The sequence below is a fragment of the Lampetra fluviatilis genome, chromosome 12 (assembly GCF_964198595.1).
Source record: "Lampetra fluviatilis chromosome 12, kcLamFluv1.1, whole genome shotgun sequence".
Classification (NCBI taxonomy): domain Eukaryota; kingdom Metazoa; phylum Chordata; class Hyperoartia; order Petromyzontiformes; family Petromyzontidae; genus Lampetra; species Lampetra fluviatilis.
The window spans coordinates 77339-98683 of NC_136286.1; the positions used below are offsets into that span (position 1 = coordinate 77339).

Consider the following 21345-nt stretch of genomic DNA (forward strand, 5'->3'; position numbering starts at 1 on the left):
TTGATTTTGGGTTAGGCCATGTAATGGTCTCACAAAATGCGTGATTGAGACCGTCCGTCATCCAATAATTAATTGCCACTTGTGCAATAAAATTATCACATGTACAATCGTTTACGTGCCAATAATTGTTTCAGCTCATCGGTGGGTTGAAGAACAATCCCCACAACTGTACAGTATTTAGCAAATTAGACAAAGTACATATAATATATCAATACATGGCCTTTCCTAAAAATAATACAGGTTTTCTTTTCCATAACAGGTTTATTTGGTTAGATCACGTAAATATAAACGTGGTTAAACCCGCCACCACCCGACAGCCAATTGGTAGGGTTTGTCACGTAAACAGAAAATGCCAATTCGTTACAAGTACGGCACACCGGTGTGTTGGAGAGCAAATCCACAACATTGAAAATCTGAGTACGTTTCGCCAGTAATTACAAATAGGTTCATTATGCAGACAGCCAGATTTCGTTCCTTAGAGGGATTATGTGATGTCGTCATTTGTGAGCCCTTTACGTGCGAGGGGGGGATTAATTCATGCATATAAATTACAATGGGTATCCATTAACGGTTGGGTTATGTATATGGTAAACAACGTACATTATGCATGCATGCACAAATTATGAATAATTTTATTATGAAATAACTAAAAACGAACAATTTAAAAACAAAACCATAATGAACTTAACTAACACTGTTTTAACCAGTGACATGATTTCCGTCCTTTCTAAAGGCCTTAACTTTGCCGTTACCCCACGCACAATTCCAGTGGTTGAGATAATTGCCGAGGTAGAATCAGCGGTAAGACTCCTTCCACATAATGAGACAGAGATGACTAGACACGAGATTGCCAAAATAATTGAGAATAGCAAAGTACCAAAAGTAAAAATTAGCTCGAACGAAGCAAAAGCCTTAAGAGAGCTCCGATTAAATAAAGATTCAAATCCTGCCAGCTGATAAAGGTCGCACTACTGTAGTGATGTCACGAGCCGATTATGATAATAAAATTAAAGATCTACTAGAGGAAAGTACCTACATAAAAATTAAACGAGATCCATCTAATACTTTATAACAGCGGTCCCCAACCTTTTTGACACCAGGGACCGGTTTCGTGAAAGACAATTTTTTCACGGACCGGGGGGGGGGGGGTCATCATCATCATTGGGTCTTCCCCCCTTTTCAAAGAAGCTCTCCAGCGACGTTTGTTTTTTACTCATTTTGGCTAGGGGTTAAAGCTTGTGGGCTTACCAAAACTGTGACTGAGACAAGTGCGCAGTGCGGGAAAGAGGCACGGACGGAAGTGGTAAATAAAATAATGGGCAGGCCACGCGCGGACTCACCGCTCACCTCCTGCTGTGCGGCCCAGTTCCCAACAAGCCACGGACCAGAAGCGGTCCGTGGCCCGGGGGTTGGGGACCCCTGCTTGAGAACATAAGACTACTGCAATCATTGAAAATGCATTAATCCCTAAGACTGAGCAAAACCAAATTAAGCCAAGGGCCTCAAAACCACCTAGACTGTATGGGCTACCAAAGATTCATAAAATCGGCATCCCATTGTGACCCATAGTCAGTACAATTGGCTCTGCCACATATAAATTAACAAAATATATAACTAAACAAATACAGCCCTACATCGGTAGGACATCTTCATTCATAAGAAATTAAGAACATCTTGTGAATGTGATTAAAGATATCAAACTTTACCCTAATGATATTCTGGTGAGTTTTGATGTGATTTCTCTATTCACAAAGGTTCCAGTGAACAAGTCGCTTAAATTACTTGATACACTGGTAAAGAATACAGGTTTACCAAAAGATATCCCGAAACTAGCTGGCCATTGTTTACATAACACTTACTTCTTATGGAAGTGATTTCTATAAACAAAAGAAAGGAGCCATAATGGGCTCTCCTTTATCTCCTGCTATAGCAAATATGTACATGGAAAACTTTGAAACAAGAGCACTTGCCTCGTATACATTAAAATCATATTTTTGGTTTAGATATGTTAACGACACTTTGGTTGTATGGCCACATGGTAAAGATGCACTTAATGATTTTCTAAATCATCTCAATTCACAAAACCTGACCATCCAGTTCACCGTGGAAATGGAGGTGAATAACACTCCCGTTCCTAGATATTTTGCTTGGACATGGTATAAATGGCAAATTAACACAGCGTTTACTGAAAGCAAACTCACACTGTTGAGTATCTGAATGCAGATTCACATCATCACCCAGCTCAGAAATCCTCTCTTATCAAGACACTCGTACATCGGGCTAAAACAGTGTCAGATGGTGAAAGTCTATTGGGAGACATTAAACATGTTAAAAAAGCACTACGACAGAATGGCTACAATAATACTGAAATTAACAGAGCACTGAATGTCAAATCACGAACGCAAAGCAACACTGCTGAAAGCGTTCAGATTGTTAAAACAATTAAAATACCATATTTCTCAGGAGTAACTGACAAATTAGCCCGTGTTTTGCAAAAGCAAAACATTAAAGTAAGATTTGGTACAGTACACAAAATTCTAAAACTTGTATCTTGCACTAAAGACGAATTGCCTAAATAACTAACAGAAGGTGTATATCGGATTAATTGTTTATGTGGCAGATGCTATATTGGTCAGACAGGACGTCACATCACCATAAGACGAAAATAACACCAAAGAAATATTAAATTATCTCAAACAACTCTCGGCAGTGGCAGAGCATGCTTGTCAACAAGGACACTCAATTTATTTTCATAACGTTGAAGTGTTGTGTAAAACGAATTATTACTGGCCAAGACTAATTAGAGAATCCATTGAAATTGATAGAAATACAAATAACTTTTAATCGCTCTGACAGCTACAGGCTTAGTGCGGCCAGGAAGCGTATTATTAAATAAAATATATATTACAATTACAATTCCTTATAGGGGAAACAAATACGAATGAATAACAATTGAATGATTACAAATCTATTATAATTACAATACCCTCCACCCTCTCCACCTCAAATCACCGCACCAGATTGGGTTAAATTATGACGTCACCCTGCTGCTCTATTTAAGACCGGGAGCAAGTGGAGGGCTTCACTATTCTGGCAAAATTGCCCGATGATGCTGGACGTAATCACCAGCGAAACGTCGCACTAAAAAATTCGAAATGATGCTGATTCACTCTTCAACACACCGGTGGGCGAAAGTAGTGAACTATTTTATTTGTCTTTTGTAAACGTGACACATTTTTTACTGTTTGGCCATGTCGGGTGGTGGAGGGTTACAACAAATTTATAAATAACGTGATATAACCCAAAAACCTTTATTATGACTAATATTGGTCGCGAAAGCCTACGTGTTAAACATAAAGTACAAATCAAAGGCAGACATTCAATACAGGATGTTCTCCTTTAACGTGTTATCGTTAATCATTTCTAATATAGGGAAAAGCATAGTCCACGATAATGCATGATATGCGTACGCGGGACGAACAAAGACTGAGGCCCGTGGGTAGCATCTAGAAGCATCCAGCAGCATCCCAGTGCCTCATGTGATGCTACGCCGAGGCAGTCGTACAACCGCTAATTCCTAATTGAGCGACATCGTTCCGTTCACTCGATCGCATTATAAACAATTCACATCCACATTATAAAAAATGTGTTGTGATACAGTAATCGCGTTACATCCAATTCACATTATGCAAACACGTGGCGTATTGAAGAACAGACTAGACACAGTATTTAGTCCTAAAGTATTGAATTAAGTCATCAGTAGAAAAAAAATTACGTTCAAAAATATACATCTTGTCTTACATAATGGTTGACATTGACAAAACACTCAATGGGCAAGCAATGTCTCCTTCACATATTCGTCGCTTCATGTAAAAGATAATTATTACACAAACCATCGGCCTGACAGCCTTCTGGGAGTGCATAATTTCAGCAACATTGAGTACAAGCAAACTCTGGACCGGATTCGACAGTGTCTCATCAGCAGAGCCAGACTTGCTTGAGTCAATGTTGGTAAACTGCCAGCATAGAAGATATGAATCCAGGTTCAATGCAAACTCACACGGATACATAACAAAATAATAATGAGCATGGTTGTGGATAAAAACACTAGCATTACATTTTATAAAAACCTCTCCAAGCCAGATTCCAGTAACCCAGAATTCACGGTATCCCAGGCTACCTGAAATGAAGGTAGAAAAAAGACTGACTGGAACACTGTTCACGTGCGATTGAATGAGCACACTAGGTGGAGTGCGATGTCAACTTGCAAATCTAAAGCTATGCACGCTTTTTTACGTTCGATGGAATTCAGAAATCTATTTTGAAAATACAACTCTATATTGTCCTAAATTTCTCATCTGGCTGCATTCTCTGTCATGTATATTTTGCCCCCTGTATGTTTTCGACATTATTTTGCTCACGTCACCGACTCTCTTTTATTGTACTTCATTGCATGAAAAGGAACGTAATTTTGGCTTTGATATCAAATTTGCAGGACACTTTATGCACCTGCGAGTCGCAATCCATCATTCAACTGTCAAATGTTTTCTAATGTGAAGCATTACAAATAGTTTTATCATCATTACTTAAGGATTTGGTATTTGGCAAATATCAGAAGCACTATTTGGTGCACCACTAATCGGACCCAATCACAGGTTTAGTTTTCTCATCTAAGAAAACGGAGCTACTTACACATGCAGCAGAATCTGTCCACATTGCCACGGCTGCGTATGCTGCAGACAAATTAGTCATTCGCTCTTCATCATAGTCATCTTGGGAATTGCGGATGAGGTCCCGGTACACCGCTAGACAATCCTCATACCTCTCCAGTCGATACAGCTGCAAGAGAGATTGGCGGGTCAATCACCTCACAAGCATGAAGCATACAGATACTGCATAAATGAGATTCGCTTCAAACAACTTAAAAACATGAACCGTACATACATAAGAACATGAGAAATATTCCAAATGAGAGGGGGGTCACATTCAGTCCATCGAGCTCATTAGCTTGTTCGTAGTACAAATATCAATTAAAATATCACATCGAGTCATTTCTTCAAACAGCTCCCCATGAGCACTACAGAAGAATCCGTGAAGATGCAACAGCAAAATCCAATGACTGTGATCACATCCCAAGCTACAGGAGAACCCTTGGTTGAGTGATAGTGCGCTCACTGCTTTTTGCAAAAGTTCGCGGTTTGAATCTGGCAGGCCATTCTCGTTCATTTTGCAAGTGTATTAGCTGTACAAAAAAAAAGTTTGAGTTCATTTAATTTGTTTCACGGATGATCCCGTTTAGCCAGTTTCCAGGATATTTTACAAGCGAGACCCGTGGAGTACGAGTGCAGCAGCAACACAAACAAAAAGACAAAAAAATAATATTTCCGAGAATGAGTACAGGGTTATAAGGAATATTGCACAGATAAAAAACAGGGTATTTAACGGTCATGAACAAAACACAAGTGAATCTAAAAACAGTGCACACAGTGTGAGAGCATGAAGTGCCAGAAAACATGTAGGTATGGGTGCATTTAAGATCAATATTTTGGTCTAATAGGAACAAACACGCAAATCGAAAAAAGGCAGTGTAAACAGTGCATACATAAAATGAGAGCAAAGGGTGCCAGAATAAAGTTAGGCATAGGTGAAAGTAATCTCCGCATTTTGGTCTATTAGGGGTTGCTTCACGGGGGACATTAAAGATCCCGCCATTCTGTGCTAAGGTCAGAGTTCAAATTTGCCAAATACTCAAATAATTTAGTTGGGAACATGTAACAATTGTGTCCCTTACAACAAAAACTTTACAGGGCACTCCTGCAAACATCTTCAAGCTCAGTGAGGCTTTTCTGGGTAAACAAGTGTCATCATAATAACATCGTAATTTAAAATCAATTAAGACTTCACTGCACAATTTGTATTTGGCCTGCACTGCAAATGTTCAGTTTTTACCCTGGCAACTACCTTCCAATTGATAATGCTGGGTGTTAACATAATTGGGTTCGAAGTTATCAAACTAATATGCTACTTGAAAAATTCACCCTGCTCACTAATTAATAACATACTTCCCCCGCATGATTCATGCTGAGAATTAACAAACTCACTGCAGAACGCACAATACAATGACATACCTGACTATTACTGCAAATACCCAATGACTGCAGCCTTACCAGTCATAATTCCCCCATGGTTAATTTATAGAAAAATCAACAAATATAGTTGTTATTGTGCGTGTTTAACCAGGGAAGCCCTACTGAGTCTCAAGAAACTTAATCAGGAGGGACCTGCTGAGTTTTTGCGGTCGGGGGGCGATGTTACAATATGCAACCCCAACGAAGTAATTTGCGGCCATCACCAGTCGCATTGTACGTTTTTTAAGCTATGGGCGAAAAACAGAGATCCCGATGACAAACCCAAAGCAAAAAGAGGGAAAGAACATACAAACTCCATGCAGAAAGATGCCCGAGTCAGGAATCAGAACCCAAGAGCTTCTTGCGGAGGCGCAAGTGTTACCAATGCACCGCCCTGTCGCCGAATATGCAACTCAATCTGATTCCTGGCGTGATGTTTTTTTGGTTTCACCATTTCACAACTTTGTAAATATTTAACTATTAAAAAAGCAGAAAACTCCAAAATAGACGTCAAAAGAAGGTAAACATAAGTTAAGGTCAAACAGAAACGTTTGTGATGAGGTATTGTCAATTGAAAGCACTTAATGTTATTGTACAATACACAAGTTTCACGTGTGTGGATAAACACCAACCACTTGTCCCAGGAGTTCTTTTAACTTGTTGGTTTGTTGTGAAGCACTTTCGATCGTCTTTAGAGCACCATCAATTCTGTTCAGTCTGTACTCACAATACGCTTTCTCAAAGGCAATTACATCCCTGCAAAAAAACCATGCACACATATCTGGTCATTAGTGGGACAAGTGAATGTGCAGTCGTAGAGTGCCATCAGTCATGGTTATAACCCACTGCTGGATGAAGACTTCCCCAAGCCAACACCACCTCTCATATTCCTGTGATGCAACGATGCATCCAGACCGTGCACATGAACTGATTTCATAGCTCCATATCTCTTTGGCAGACATCTACTCAGACGAGTTCCATTCCATTGCTGACAGTTATTATTCTTGACCACCTTATATCATAACATCTGGCCCTGACTGGGATCACAAATTTCTTGATAGTTTCTTAATAGTACCCCATTAAATCCAATCTTTTTTTGACCAGATATTCCACTTTCTGCACTTCACAGTAAAAATATCAAAAATTTTATAATAACTAAAAGTTTTCAAGGCCCAATGGCCCTGATCTCCGAAGTCCTGCAGAGGGGCATAGAGGCCTTCAGGCTTCACTTGTAACGTATGAAGGCTAAGCCAAGGTACTATATGCAATCGAAAAATCTAAACTACTGAAAGAAAAACTGAACAATAACATTCGCGAATATTTTTTTAAAAAACGATGTCATAATTTAACAAAATAAGTTTTATAGAGCACATTATCTATGTATTTTGCATCTTTGTCCAGATAGGAAGCCTTCTGGGCCAAAATCTTGATGGCTTTACTGGATCCAGCGCGTGAGTTTGCCGCGTAATATTGGCCATGACTAAACGTGCGAGTAAGATTCCAATTTTCCACATTGTTTTGTTATTAGCTCTTGTGGTGCCACACCCACCACTGTTTGTCGTGCTGCGTGCACCACAGCTCCAGCCCCCCCCCACCACGTGCATTTCTCTGCACCCCTAGGTGAGGCCACAACCACCCTCCGTTAGCCCCCCAGCCCCGGTCACCTCCAGGCAAGCCCTGCCCTCCGCCATAAAACCTTCTTCCCCACTCATGGCTTGAGCCACGGCCACCATCAGTTAGACCTCGCCCCTCAATGTTAGACCACGCCACCTTCCGCCCAAAAAAACAATTTAATCTATTGGTGGAATCACCAGAAACGCACCGTTGTCTGCTAATCGATTCTGATCCCAGCCACGCCGCACCCAAATGGAACAAAGGAAACGACAGGGGAATTGTCAATGCAGCGATGCTGCTCCCCCTAAACCAATAAAGGAATCAGCAGGGTAAATCACGACGTTTCAATCGCAACACAAGCAATCGTCTTCAGGTAAGAGACATTGCTTGTGTTGCGATTGACACATCGTGCTATTTTTATTATTTTTCTATCTACGTGGCTTTACCGAAAGACCTATAGAATATGCATTCCTGCAGTCACAAAAGCTTTAAGTCAAGTATATAAAAGCAATATTTAATTCAATATTAATGTTTCAGAAATATTATGCACTAAAAAATGGGCTTTAACATAAACAAAATCCGGACAGAGATTATTTAAATGATTTTGCTGCTATAAATTTCCACATGATAAGCCACTTGTTTGGCTTATATAATTTGTGGCCAGGTCGCTTCTGAAAAATAAGTTAATAGTTCAGTGGGCTTTACCTCATAAGATAAATTATTTAGTTAAATTTTCATATTTAAAGTGATTTATTTACATTTCCTATACTTAGCACTCCTATCGTGTTTTTGTATTTTTTGTTGTTGTAACGTTTGGACCCACCCCGACTGGACATCTGTGAAAAAGAGCTTTATAGCTCATCGGATTTCTCCAGCATATAGATTCTGAGTAACAAACTCACACTTTCCCCATTACAGTATGAATAAAAAATGTGTATGTTAATAATTGGCTCCGATACATTATTATGAAAATATGATATATTAATTTGCAATGTTTAACATGTATTGCTCTCAGCGGGATTTTGGTCATCATCATGAAGCTGCCCCACCCACCACTACCTGCTACTGCTACGCACACAATGCCCACTACCACTTCCACAGCCTTCACCACCGCCCAAACTATCCCAACCCTGTGTCATGGGGAAGGGCCAAAGCAAAAAGGAAAGGCGCGGAGCCAAGAGGGGAAGAGACAGTGGGAGGGCAAGATCCGAAAGAGCAATGGGCGGGGCCTACAGAAGTTAAACTTCCCTGTTAATTGAAGGTAACAGAAGCATAGAATAGAATATGTGCAGCGGGCAGAATCATACATTTTGTGCTGCAGATGTGCTCACAGGTCAACTGGTCTAGTTTTAATTTAATTGGTTGTCCCTGTAAAATCAGACACCTATTTAAGAAACTTGGCAAGATGTGATAGGGTTATTCTAGCTTGCTGGATTTTATTTTGACTTCCTAGATCTCGCCCCTGATGTGATCTGACCTAGTTTTAAGTGAATCATCATACGATTAATAGTTCAAAAGAAATAATTTATTTAAAAGTTATATTTTTATAATGAATTAATTAAAAAATGTAGGACTAAATGCTATTTATCTGGTAGGTATTTTATTTGTATTTTTTATTATTATCTATGATTATTGCATGGAATATTTCGTAAACAAAATAAAATAATTCAGAATGTTTGAAATAGGCCGCGTATTGACATATTTTATCCAATGTGTCTAATTGCTAAATATAGTTGTGCGGATTGTTCATCAAACTATTGGCTCGTTAAATACTTGAACAAGTAACAATTGTCTGGTCGTGGAGGGTTTTATGACATATCTGGTCGTAATATTACAAAGCCTAACAATAAATCAATTATGAACCATAATATTGGCTGTGAAGACCTTTACATTGAGATAAGCCGACAAACAAATTACATGCTATGCCAAAGTCGATGTGAACCACTTCTGCACTGGTCACTCATTCGCCTGCTCAATTGCAGTGGAACCTACGCGGTCAGAAGCTTGGAGTTGTTGTTGATAAGGTGCAGGGCTTCCTTGAAGTTGCCCTGCTGAATGAGGCACACGACCTTGCAATGCAGCGCAGTCACGTCCTCCTTGCTGTCTTGCAAGACTGCGTACGGCACAGAGACATCCACAAGGAGAGATCCATGCAGGGAGATGTCATAGAAAAACACACGCAAACCACTCTCATGCATGGATCCACCCTGAAACATTGCTCCACATCTGCGGCTCCATCCAACCGCTTCCCACGTAAGGATGCTTGTCTTAAACAAGGCTCTAGTCCAGGGGTCGGCAACCAAAATAACAAGAAGAGCCATTTCTTTCCAATTCGGTACAAAATTCAGTATTTCAAGAGCCGCAATGCATCTGATACTGTACTCACGTACATATTGTCAAGAAGCAGCCCGTAAAGAGCCGCATGCGGCTCCGGAGCCGTAGGTTGCCGACCCCTGCTCTAGTCTCACACCTAGCTCCAGAATGTGTGGGAGGAACGGGTGTGGCGGTCGCAGACTCCACGGTTCAGTGTTATACTCATCTAAAGAGCCTCGACAACATATTCGAGCAGAATGTCGTTTGATTACCACGTGAAAATAGTCAGGTCCTGCAATTTTCATATTAGGGCTCTACGACACTTTCGACCACTATTTGCGTCGTGACGTACTGTAGCCAACACGGCAGTATGTAACATAGTACCGACAAGGCTAGATTATTGCAACTCACTACTCTACGGGGTGTACAACATTCTTTGGCACGTGTCGTGACGGGTACCCCAAGATCCGATCATGTCCGTCCTGTGCTCGCTGAGCTGCATCGGCTTCCGGTTGCCGAACGAATACTGTACACTATAAGGTCGGACTCATTACACACAAAGTGCTTGCCACAGATAAACCACAATACCTTGCTGACCTCAAGGAGCATAAACCATCACGCGAACTCCCGTCTCTTCACAGCAGCGGCTTTTGGCGAGCCATCGAACAAATACGGTTACTGTATCGCGAGCATTCAGATGTGCTTCTGCGACCGTCTGGTTCGCTCTTTCTTCCGATATTAGAAAGCCAATGAAGCTATGCACTTTTACATCTAGATTGAAAACTCAATTCTTAAACCAAATTTTTGTGGTTAGTTTATTGTCCTTCCCCCACACTTCCGATTACTACGGTTGGCTACGTACGGTGCAAAAAAGTTAAACATACGTACATACTCTCATACTCAGCTCTATCTTCACGCTCATTCAGCACTATCCTCATAATGCTCGTACAGTACAAAAATGAACCTCACAGAGCTTCTCACAGACAGGTCCCACACAGCTCCACACGGCTCAACCCCCACATCTGGCTCTCACACCCCACTGACACGTGTATCCAAACCTCACGCACAACTACACCCTCACACGCCTTCTGTCGCCCCCCGGCCCCCATTCGACACAAGTGAGTTTGTGAGTGCTCGCGCATTGCACGCTCCTCACTCTTGTTGAGGATGCGGAGCGTGCGGCCCGGATCTCCGCTTCGCTTCACCTCCCCCCAGAGAGCGGGGGCAACGCTCGCGGCCATGACACCCCCACGACACGCGACGCCGATCACATCAGGGTCACGTGGTGCCTTTCGCGTTCCGATGGTCACGTGGCGCCTTTCGCTTTCCGGGGTAACGTGGCGCCTTTCCCGTTCCGGGGTCACGTGGCGCCTTTCGCGTTCCGGGGTCACTTGGCGCCTTTCGTTTTAGATAAACCCAACATTAAATTATACATTGCGTTACTATACACCGCCTTAGACTATACATTGTAATATTACACTATGTATTATTCTACACACCCTACTGTATACAACACTGCTGTATATTCACTATACAATTACGATACTATATATTACCTTATACGTTACACTTTTATACTATTTATTATTATACAATCTGCTATACACTATACCAGGGGTCGGCAACCTACGGCTCCGGAGCCGCATGCAGCTCTTTACGGGCTGCTTCTTGACAATATTTACGTATGTACAGTATGTACTCAGATGCATTGCGGCTCTTGAAATACTGAATTTTGTACCGAATTGGAAAGAAATGGCTCTTCTTGTTATTTTGGTTGCCGACCCCTGCACTATACCATTGACCGTCGCGTGAAAGGTACTAAGGTACTAATTTAATGTTGGGTTTGTCTATGGCAGTGTAATGTACGGGGTATATCCGTGTGATGTAAGAAAAAAGTTTAGCTGGAGGCATATTATATTTTTGCGACATAGAAGTGTAATGTATGACTTACTGTTAGTAGCTCAGCTTATTGGAGAGAATATTGAGTATATTGATGATATTGATGTAGTTTATATTTTACTTTTTTACGTGGTGGTTTGGCTGCTGCAGCTCCTTACTATTAAAATGTATCTCCCTTTATTACTGCTAATCCTACATAATACACGAGCATAATATGCCTTTGAGACCCCCCCCACCACCTACACATTCCACAAGTAGTGACTAATCCCATATCTGCACTTACCATAAATATGCTAAATTCCTCTGTTGATATGTAAATTCCTTTGTCAAGGCGCGCTCCTCTAACCCAGCTTAAATATACCCTGCCGGCTTGGTGGTGTTCATTCGGACACTGTCTTTCCGACAGCCCTGTCCTTCACCTAAGGACGGCTGCTTGCATTGTGGCCGAAACGTCGTGAGAATTTTATTTTATTAACACGTTCCTTCGGAGTGGGCAGGTAGGAACTTGGTTGGACAGCGCATTCGTGCACGACAGCCAGACAAACAATCCCTGGTGGGCAGTGTGGTAGATGTTACTACCTGTATAAGTGTAGTGCATCGTGTCGTGTATAGTGTGTGTAGGTTAAACGTTGAGTTTTATAAGGGCACCACGGGGTGACCCACCCAGCCCCACCCTCCCCACCCAGCCTCACCCTCCTCACCCTCCCCACCCAGCCTCACCCTCCCCACCCAGCCCAACCCTCACCACCCAACCCCACCCTCCCCACCCAGCCCCACGCTCACCCTCTCCACCCAGCCCCACGCTCACCCTCCCCACCCAGCCCCACGCTCACCCTCCCCACCCAGCCCCACCCTCCCCACCCAGCCCCACCCAGCCTCACCCTCCCCACTCAGCCCCACCCTCCCTGCCCGGCCCCACCCTCCCCACCCAGCCCCACCCTCACCACCCAGCCCCACCCTCCCCACCCAGCCTCACCCTCCCCACCCAGCCCCACCCTCACCCTCCCCACCCAGCCTCACCCTCCCCACCCAGCCTCACCCTCCCCACCCAGCCCCACCCTCACCATCCCCACCCAGCCCCACCCTCACTACCCAGCCCCACCCAGACCCACCCTCCCCACCCACCCTCCCCTCCCAGCCTCACCCTCCCCACCCAGCCCCACCCAGCCTCACCCTCCCCACCCAGCCCCACCCTCACCCTCCCCACCCAGCCTGACCCTCACCCTCCCCACCCAGCCTCACCCTCCCTACCCAGCCCCACCCTCCCCACCCAGCCCCACACTCACCCTCCCCACCCAGCCCCACGCTCACCCTCCCCACCCAGCCCTACGCTCACCCTCCCCACCCAGCCCCACCCAGCCCCACCCTCACCCTCCCCACCCAGCCTCACCCTCCCCACCCAGCCTCACCCTCCCCACCCAGCCTCACCCCACCCAGCCCCACCCTCCCCACCAGCCCCAACCTCACCATCCCCACCCAGCCCCACCCTTACCACCCAGCCCTACCCTCCCCACCCAGCCCCACCCTCACCCTCCCCACCCAGCCTCACCCTCCCCACCCAGCCCGACACTCCCCACCCAGCCTCACCCTCCCCACCCAGCCCCACCCTCACCCTCCCCACCCAGCCCCACCCTCCCCACCCAGCCTCACCCTCCCCACCCAGCCTCACCCTCCCCACCCAGCCCCACCCTCACCCTCACCACCCAGCCCTACCCTCACCACCCAGCCCGACCCTCACCCTCCCCACCCAGCCCCACGCTCACCCTCCCCACCCAGCCTCACCCTCCCCACCCAGCCCCACCCTCACCCTCCCCACCCAGCCTACACCCTCCCCACCCAGCCTCACCCTCCCCAACCAGCCCCACCCTCACCATCCCCACCCAGCCCCACCCTCACTACCCAGCCCCACCCTCCCCACCCACCCTCTCCTCCCAGCCTCACACTCCCCAGCCCCACCCAGCCTCACCCTCCCCACCCAGCCCCACCCTCACCCAGCCCCACCCTCACCCTCCCCACCCAGCCTCACCCTCCCCACCCAGCCCCACCCTCACCCTCACCACCCAGCCTCACCCCACCCAGCCCCACCCTCCCCACCAGCCCCAACCTCACCATCCCCACCCAGCCCCACCCTTACCACCCAGCCCCACCCTCCCCACCCAGCCCCACCCTCACCCTCCCCACCCAGCCCCACCCTCCCCACCCAGCCCCACCCTCACCCTCCCCACCCAGCCTCACCCTCCCCACCCAGCCCGACCCTCCCCACCCAGCCTCACCCTCCCCACCCAGCCCCACCTTCACCCTCCCCACCCAGCCCCACCCTCCCCACCCAGCCTCACCCTCCACACCCAGCCCCACCCTCACCCAGCCCCACCCAGCCCCACCCTCCCCACCCAGCCTCACCCTCCCCACCCAGCCCCACCCTCACCCTCCCCACCCAGCCTCACCCCACCCAGCCCCACCCTCCCCACCAGCCCCAACCTCACCATCCCCACCCAGCCCCACCCTTACCACCCAGCCCCACCCTCCCCACCCAGCCCCACCCTCACCCTCCCCACCCAGCCCCACCCTCCCCACCCAGCCCCACCCTCACCCTCCTCACCCAGCCTCACCCTCCCCACCCAGCCCGACCCTCCCCACCCAGCCTCACCCTCCCCACCCAGCCCCACCTTCACCCTCCCCACCCAGTCCCACCCTCACCCTCCCCACCCAGCCTCACCCTCCCCACCCAGCCTCACCCTCCCCACCCAGCCCCACCCAGCCCCACCCTCACCCTCACCACCCAGCCCCACCCTCACCACCCAGCCCGACCCTCACCCTCCCCACCCAGCCCCACGCTCACCCTCCCCACCCAGCCCCACGCTCACCCTCCCCACCCAGCCCCAGCCTCACCCTCCCCACCCAGCCCCACCCTCCCCACCCAGCCCCACCCTCACCACCCAGCCCCACCCTCACCCCCAGCCCCACCCTCACCACCCAGCCCCACCCTCACCACCCAGCCCCACCTTCCCCACCCAGCCTCACCCTCCCCACCCAGCCCCACCCTCACCCTCCCCCACCCAGCCTCACCCTCCCCACCCAGCCCCACCCTCCCCACCCAGCCCCACCCTCACCATCCCCACCCAGCCCCACCCTCACTACCCAGCCCCACCCTCCCCACCCAGCCCCACCCTCACCCTCCCCACCTAGCCCCACCCTCCCCACCCAGCCCCACCCTCCCCACCCTCCCCATCCAGCCTCACCCTCCCCACCCAGCCCCACCCAGCCTCACCCTCCCCACCCAGCCCCACCCTCACCCTCCCCACCCAGCCTGACCCTCACCCTCCCCACCCAGCCTCACCCTCCCCACCCAGCCCCACCCTCACCCTCCCCACCCAGCCTGACCCTCACCCTCCCCACCCCAGCCTCACCCTCCCTACCCAGCCCCACCCTCCGCACCCAGCCCCACACTCACCCTCCCCACCCAGTCCCACGCTCACCCTCCCCACCCAGCCCTACGCTCACCCTCCCCACCCAGCCCCACCCTCCCCACCCAGCCCCACCCTCACCCTCCCCACCCAGCCTCACCCTCCCCACCCAGCCCCACCCTCCCCACCCAGCTCCACCCTCCCCACCCTCCCCACCCAGCCCCACCCTCACCCTCACCACCCAGCCCCACTCTCCCCACCCAGCCCGACCCTCCCCACCCAGCCTCACCCTCCCCACCCAAGCCCCACCCTCCCCACCCAGCTCCACCCTCACCCTCCCCACCCAGCCTCACCCTCCCCACCCAGCCCCACCCTCCCCACCCAGCCCCACCCTCACCCTCCCCACCCAGCCCCACCCTCACCACCCAGCCCGACCCTCACCCTCCCCACCCAGCCCCACGATCACCCTCCCCACCCAGCCCCACGCTCACCCTCCCCACCCAGCCCCACCCTCACCCTCCCCACCCAGCCTCACCCTCCCCACCCAGCCCCACTCTCACCCTCCCCACCCAGCCTGACCCTCACCCTCCCCACCCAGCCTCACCCTCCCTACCCAGCCCCACCCTCCCCACCCAGCCCCACACTCACCCTCCCCACCCAGCCCCACGCTCACCCTCCCCACCCAGCCCTATGCTCACCCTCCCCACCCAGCCTCACCCTCCCCACCCAGCCCCACCCTCACCCTCCCCACCCAGCCTCACCCTCCCCACCCAGCCCCACCCTCCCCATCCAGCCCCACCCTCACCCTCCCCCACCCAGCCCCACCCTCACCCTCCCCACCCAGCCTCACCCTCCCCACCCAGCCCCACCCTCCCCACCCAGCCCCACCCTCATCATCTCCACCCAGCCCCACCCTTACCACCCAGCCCCACCCTCACCCTCCCCACCCAGCCCCACCCTCCCCACCCAGCCCCACCCTCCCCACCCAGCCCCACCCTTACCCTCACCACCCAGCCCCACCCTCCCCACCCAGCCCCACCCTCACCCTCCCCACCCAGCCTCACCCTCCCCACCCAGCCCGACCCTCCCCACCCAGCCTCGCCCTCCCCACCCAGCCCCACCCTCACCCTCCCCACCCAGCCCCACCCTCACCCTCCCCAGCCAGCCTCACCCTCCCTACCCAGCCCCACCCTCACCCTCCCCACCCAGCCCCACCCTCACCCTCCCCACCCAGCCCCACCCTCACCACCCAGCCCGACCCTCACCCTCCCCACCCAGCCCCACGCTCACCCTCCCCACCCAGCCCCACGCTCACCCTCCCCACCCAGCCCCACCCTCACCTCCCCACCCAGCCTCACCCTCCCGACCCAGCCCCACCCTCACCCTCCCCACCCAGCCCCCACCCTCACCCTCCCCACCCAGCCTCACCCTCCCACCCAGCCCCACCCTCACCACCGGCCCCACCCAGCCCCACCCAGCCCCACCCTCCCCACCCAGCCCCACCCTCACCCTCCCCACCCAGCACCATCCTCACCCTCCCCACCCAGCCCCATCCTCACCCTCCCCACCCAGCCCCACCCCCACCCAGCCCCACCCTCACCCTCTGCACCCAGCCCCACCCTCCCCACCCAGCCCCACCCAGCCCCACCCCCACCCAGCCCCACCCTCACCCTCCCCACCCAGCCCCACCCTCACCCTCCCCACCCAGCCCCTCTCCACCCAGCCCCACCCCTCCCACCCCCAACTGAATCACCTTAAGGCTGGGAATGTTGAAAGAAACACGAGGCAAAAAGATCCGCTTTTTTCTTTTCAAGGCATCCATTTTATGAATGAAGCCACCCTCCCCCAGTTCAATTTTGTGAATGAAACATCGCCCGTCTCCTCATTGGCCCGAGTCGCGGCGGTGCCCCCCCCCCCCACCACTAACCCCTTCCCTCTACCAACCCCAACCCACCGCTCCCATTGGTCGGTGCCCCCATGCCAATGGGAGGGCTCTGGTGGGGCGGGGCCATGCACGACAGACAGACAGACAATCCCTGGTGGGCAGTGTGGAACTGTTGTTCCTACCTGTATAAAGTTAGTGACATCCGCTGTCATGCCTGGCCAAAATAAATCCTGCTGCGTCGCGGCCAATGTTTTCTGCATGCCAAGGTGCATCAGCTTGTCGGCGTGCAGCGCGCGGATCAGATCGTGGCGAAGGGACGTCGGCACAACCAGGCGTGAACGGGCCGACAACCCATCCGTACACATCAGTAATCCCGCCTGGCCCCGAAACAACTGCCATTTCCATCCTGCCAAATGAGATCTCGGTATCCCGACCAATTCCTGCAGTGGAGCCAAAGAGGCATCAGCCTCTTGCTCGCGTAGCCACACCGAGTGCGGCAAATGTAGCGTATTGTCGGCGCCAACGGGTACATCCTGGCCTTCATCCTTTGACATCTCCCCCATGACCGGACAGGGCGGGGTAGGCAGCGCCGCACAGCGGTGCGTACCCGTCAGACAGGCGCAGGGAGGAGTCGCGGGCAACCTAGAGAGAGCACCCGCGTTGCCATGGCGAGTACCCTTGCAGTACGTGATATTGAAGGAAAACTCCTGCAGCGATTCTAACCACCGAGCCAATTGACCGGACGGTTGTTCCAATTTCAAAGAATATTGCAAGGCAGCATGGTCAGTGCGCACGAGGAATTTCCTTCCATACAGGTATGGCCGGTACTGGCGAACAAAATGGACGATTGCCAGCAATTCCCGTCGCGTCACGCAATAGCGCGTCTCGGCAGGAGACAGAACCCTGCTGCCGTATGCCACCACTCGCTCGACCCCGTCTTTCCGTTGCGACAAAACAGCCCCTATGCCGATGTCGCTAGCATCCGTGTCAAGGATGAACGGCTGGGAAAATCTGGGTAGTCGAGTGTCGGAGCGGTGGCCAGGCGATCCCGGAGAGATTGAAAAGAGCGCTCCTCTTCCGGGCCCCATTTAAATCTCTGATTCTTCCCTGTCAGAACATGCAGTGGCTTAGCCAGCATCGCGAAATTCTTAACAAATCGGCGATAGTAGGATGCGAACCCTATAAACCGCCGTACGTCGCCCACTGAAGTTGGTGTGGGCCACTCTCGGACACACGACGTTTTCTGAGGGTCCGTGACGATGTGTCCCAGGTAGCGGACAGATCGTTGCAAAAGGTGGCACTTCTTTGGTTTAAATTTAAGGTCAGCCGACCGCATCCTCTGAAAGACAGTCTCCAGTCGTTGGAGGTGTTCTTCGAAGGTGCGACTAAATACGATGATATCGTCCAAATATATGAAGCACGTTTCCCACTGCAGCCCCGCTAGCACCAGTTCCTTCAGGCGTTGGAACATCGCCGGTGCTGCATTCAAGCCCATAGGTAGGCGGTTAAATTCAAAGAGGCCCTGCGGCGTGTGGAACGCCGTTTTCGGTCTGGACGTGTCATCGAGGGGAAGCTGCCAAAACCCAGACGACAGGTCAAGGGTAGAGAAGAAATTTGCCCCCGACAAAGCATCCAACGAGTCGTCCATCCGTGGCAAGGGGTATGCGTCCGCCACGGATATCTTATTCAATCAGCGGAAGTCTACACAAAACCTCGTTCCGCCATCCTTTTTAACCAACACCACCGGTGCGCCCCAAGGACTGTTGGACGGCGAAATTATATTGGCCGCCAACATGTCGTCCACCGCGCCACGCACGTGTTCCCTTTCTGCAGGGCTCATGCGATGCGGGTGCATACAAATTGGTCCCGCCGCACCGGTGTCGATATGGTGCGACAAGAGCGAGGTATGGCCCAAATCCAAATCGTTTTTACTGAAAACGTCAGCGTACTCCGACAATAGTGAATGCAAGGCGCTCCGCTGCTTGGCCGACAAGGACGTATTTTCCCCGCACAATTCTGCGATCCATCGATCGTCCGAACGATCGGATCGTGGCACGCCAGCGGCCATTTTTGTGGGTTGGTCGCTCTCAAAGCTGGTGAAATCGGTAGTGGCGTGAGCCAACACCGAGCCAGCCGGGACGACGACCCGGTCCGGGCCCCCATTTAACACTTGTATAAACGGGGCCTGACCAGGCCGAACGATAGTTTGAGCCGCCACTAGGGAAAAGGATTTTGCCACAGAGTTCGACGGGGACAACAACACACCCGTCGCATCATCCGCGGCTTCCAACCGCTTTCGGTAACGCAGCGGAATAAGCATTTGTGAGCCTGATGGTACTTCTTCCGTGACAGCAACAATCGTGTTAATAGCGTTTCCTGGGGGCGAACGGCCCAGCAGGGACGGCAGAAAGGACATTCTACGGCCCCCTGGCATTTCCAAGCAACCTTGACGAGTATTTTAACGGGCATCCGACGAAGAAAATCGGTGCCCAATAAGCATGGGACGGCCAATGAACGCGAGATCAAAACTGGTCCCACCGCGGTGATATTCCATATAGCAATGCGCACATCTACTCGCCCCAAAATACCCATGCTACCCCCATTCGCAGCAACGCATGCATCGTTAGCCGGTCGGATCCGCGACGCAGGAATGGACAGGAGATGAAAAAATAACATTGGAAATGATGGTTGCAGACGCGCCGGTGTCCACCAAAATACGGATATCGATCCCATCGATAGTACCCCGTACCGTCGAGGACCCCGACGCGGCTGTCACCACCCTTCGAGCCAATTTTTTCCATTGTGTAACCGAGTGTGGCATCGACCCAGGTGATCCACAATTCCCTTCAGGAGTGCAAACATGGGTGCGAGTGGATGCGTGATGTGTCAAGACCTGCCGGGTGTCCGATATGTGCCGACTTGCCAGAGGGTGCCGTGGATCCACGTCCGGTGGAGGAGATGGAAGTCGGCCCGACGGGAGCTGAGGAGGTTGAAGTCGGCAGCGGCAATCCCGGGCGAAATGGCCTTGTTGGCCACACTTAAAACATGTGGCCGTCGCCGCCCGGCGGTCGGCAACCCCCGCCCGGCGGTCGGCCGCCCCGGTCCCCGCTCGTGGACGTCCGGCCCCGTCACGCTGGTCACGCAGCCAGCGTTTCGGGACCCAGCGAGGAACGGCTGCCATCACCTCGTCGTCGCTGGAGTCGTTGGAGCCGTGGACGACACGACATGGGGTCCATCCCAACGGTGGCTCGTCTATCTCAGGATCTCCCATCCATGCAGCCATCTGGTCCCAGCGTTTGAGCTTGAACTTGGCGTCCAAACAGCGCGCCGCCCATCGAGACGTTAGCGGTTCGTGGCCGCACACCGGTAATGATATGCTAAGTTCCTGGGAAAACTCAATCATTCTAGAAAGGATGAGAGGATCCAGGAGATCGGCTGACGAATCGGGGTAGGCGGCCATGGCAAGCGCCAACAGCGCCCCTCGGTAGGCCAAGGGCGATTCATCCGCTCCTCGACGCCGCTGCATGATTTTCCTGGTAGCCGCCGTCGGCGGCTCGTAGAACTTCGCCATTTCCGCGAAAGCGTCACGCAGCGTCTTTTTCTTACTCACCGGGATGGAGCGGAAGACTGCCAAGAAGACGTCGTCCAATAGCCTGGGCAGAACCTCCAGCGCTTCTGCCTCCGTCTATCGCACCGACCGAAAGGCTCACTCGAACTGCCACGTGAACGCGCTCCAGTCGCCCCCGGTGACAAATTATTTAATTTGAGGAAGGCGATGGCCGCGGTGAATATCCGAGGCCTCGGGCGTGTCAGATCCCGCTCCCCGCGCAGCACGCGGCTCCGTCAAGATGGCGTCCGGCGGCCGCGTGGCAGTAGCCCCGCCCAAGATGACATCCGGCGGCCGCGTGGCAGCAGCCCCGCCCAAGATGGAGGCCTCCCCCTCCACGGCAGGAGTAATGGCGGACGGCATTTCCCGCTGAAGATCTTGGTCATCGGCCCTTGGGTGAGTTCCATGTGGCCGACCGAGGGCCGCTGATGACGCGACCGCCGTTGCAAGATTTAGCAGGATCGCACGGAGCGACTCTATCTGCTCCGCCACCCG

General features: G+C 51.5%; 1 protein-coding gene across 1 annotated transcript in view; it reads right to left on the reverse strand.

Moving 5' to 3' along the window:
- The window catches only part of SRP72 (signal recognition particle 72), a 54207-nt gene extending 42847 nt beyond the window's left edge, over window positions 1-11360 (reverse strand). Inside the window, exons 1-4 of the mRNA XM_078861253.1 lie at window positions 11212-11360; window positions 9735-9855; window positions 6761-6884; window positions 4693-4839 (exon numbers count right to left, since the gene is read on the reverse strand). Of these exons, the coding sequence (XP_078717379.1) occupies window positions 4693-4839; window positions 6761-6884; window positions 9735-9855; window positions 11212-11296 (477 nt within the window). The 5' untranslated portion in view covers window positions 11297-11360. The remainder of the gene's footprint in view (window positions 1-4692; window positions 4840-6760; window positions 6885-9734; window positions 9856-11211) is intronic.
- Between the last annotated feature and the right edge of the window lie 9985 nt (window positions 11361-21345).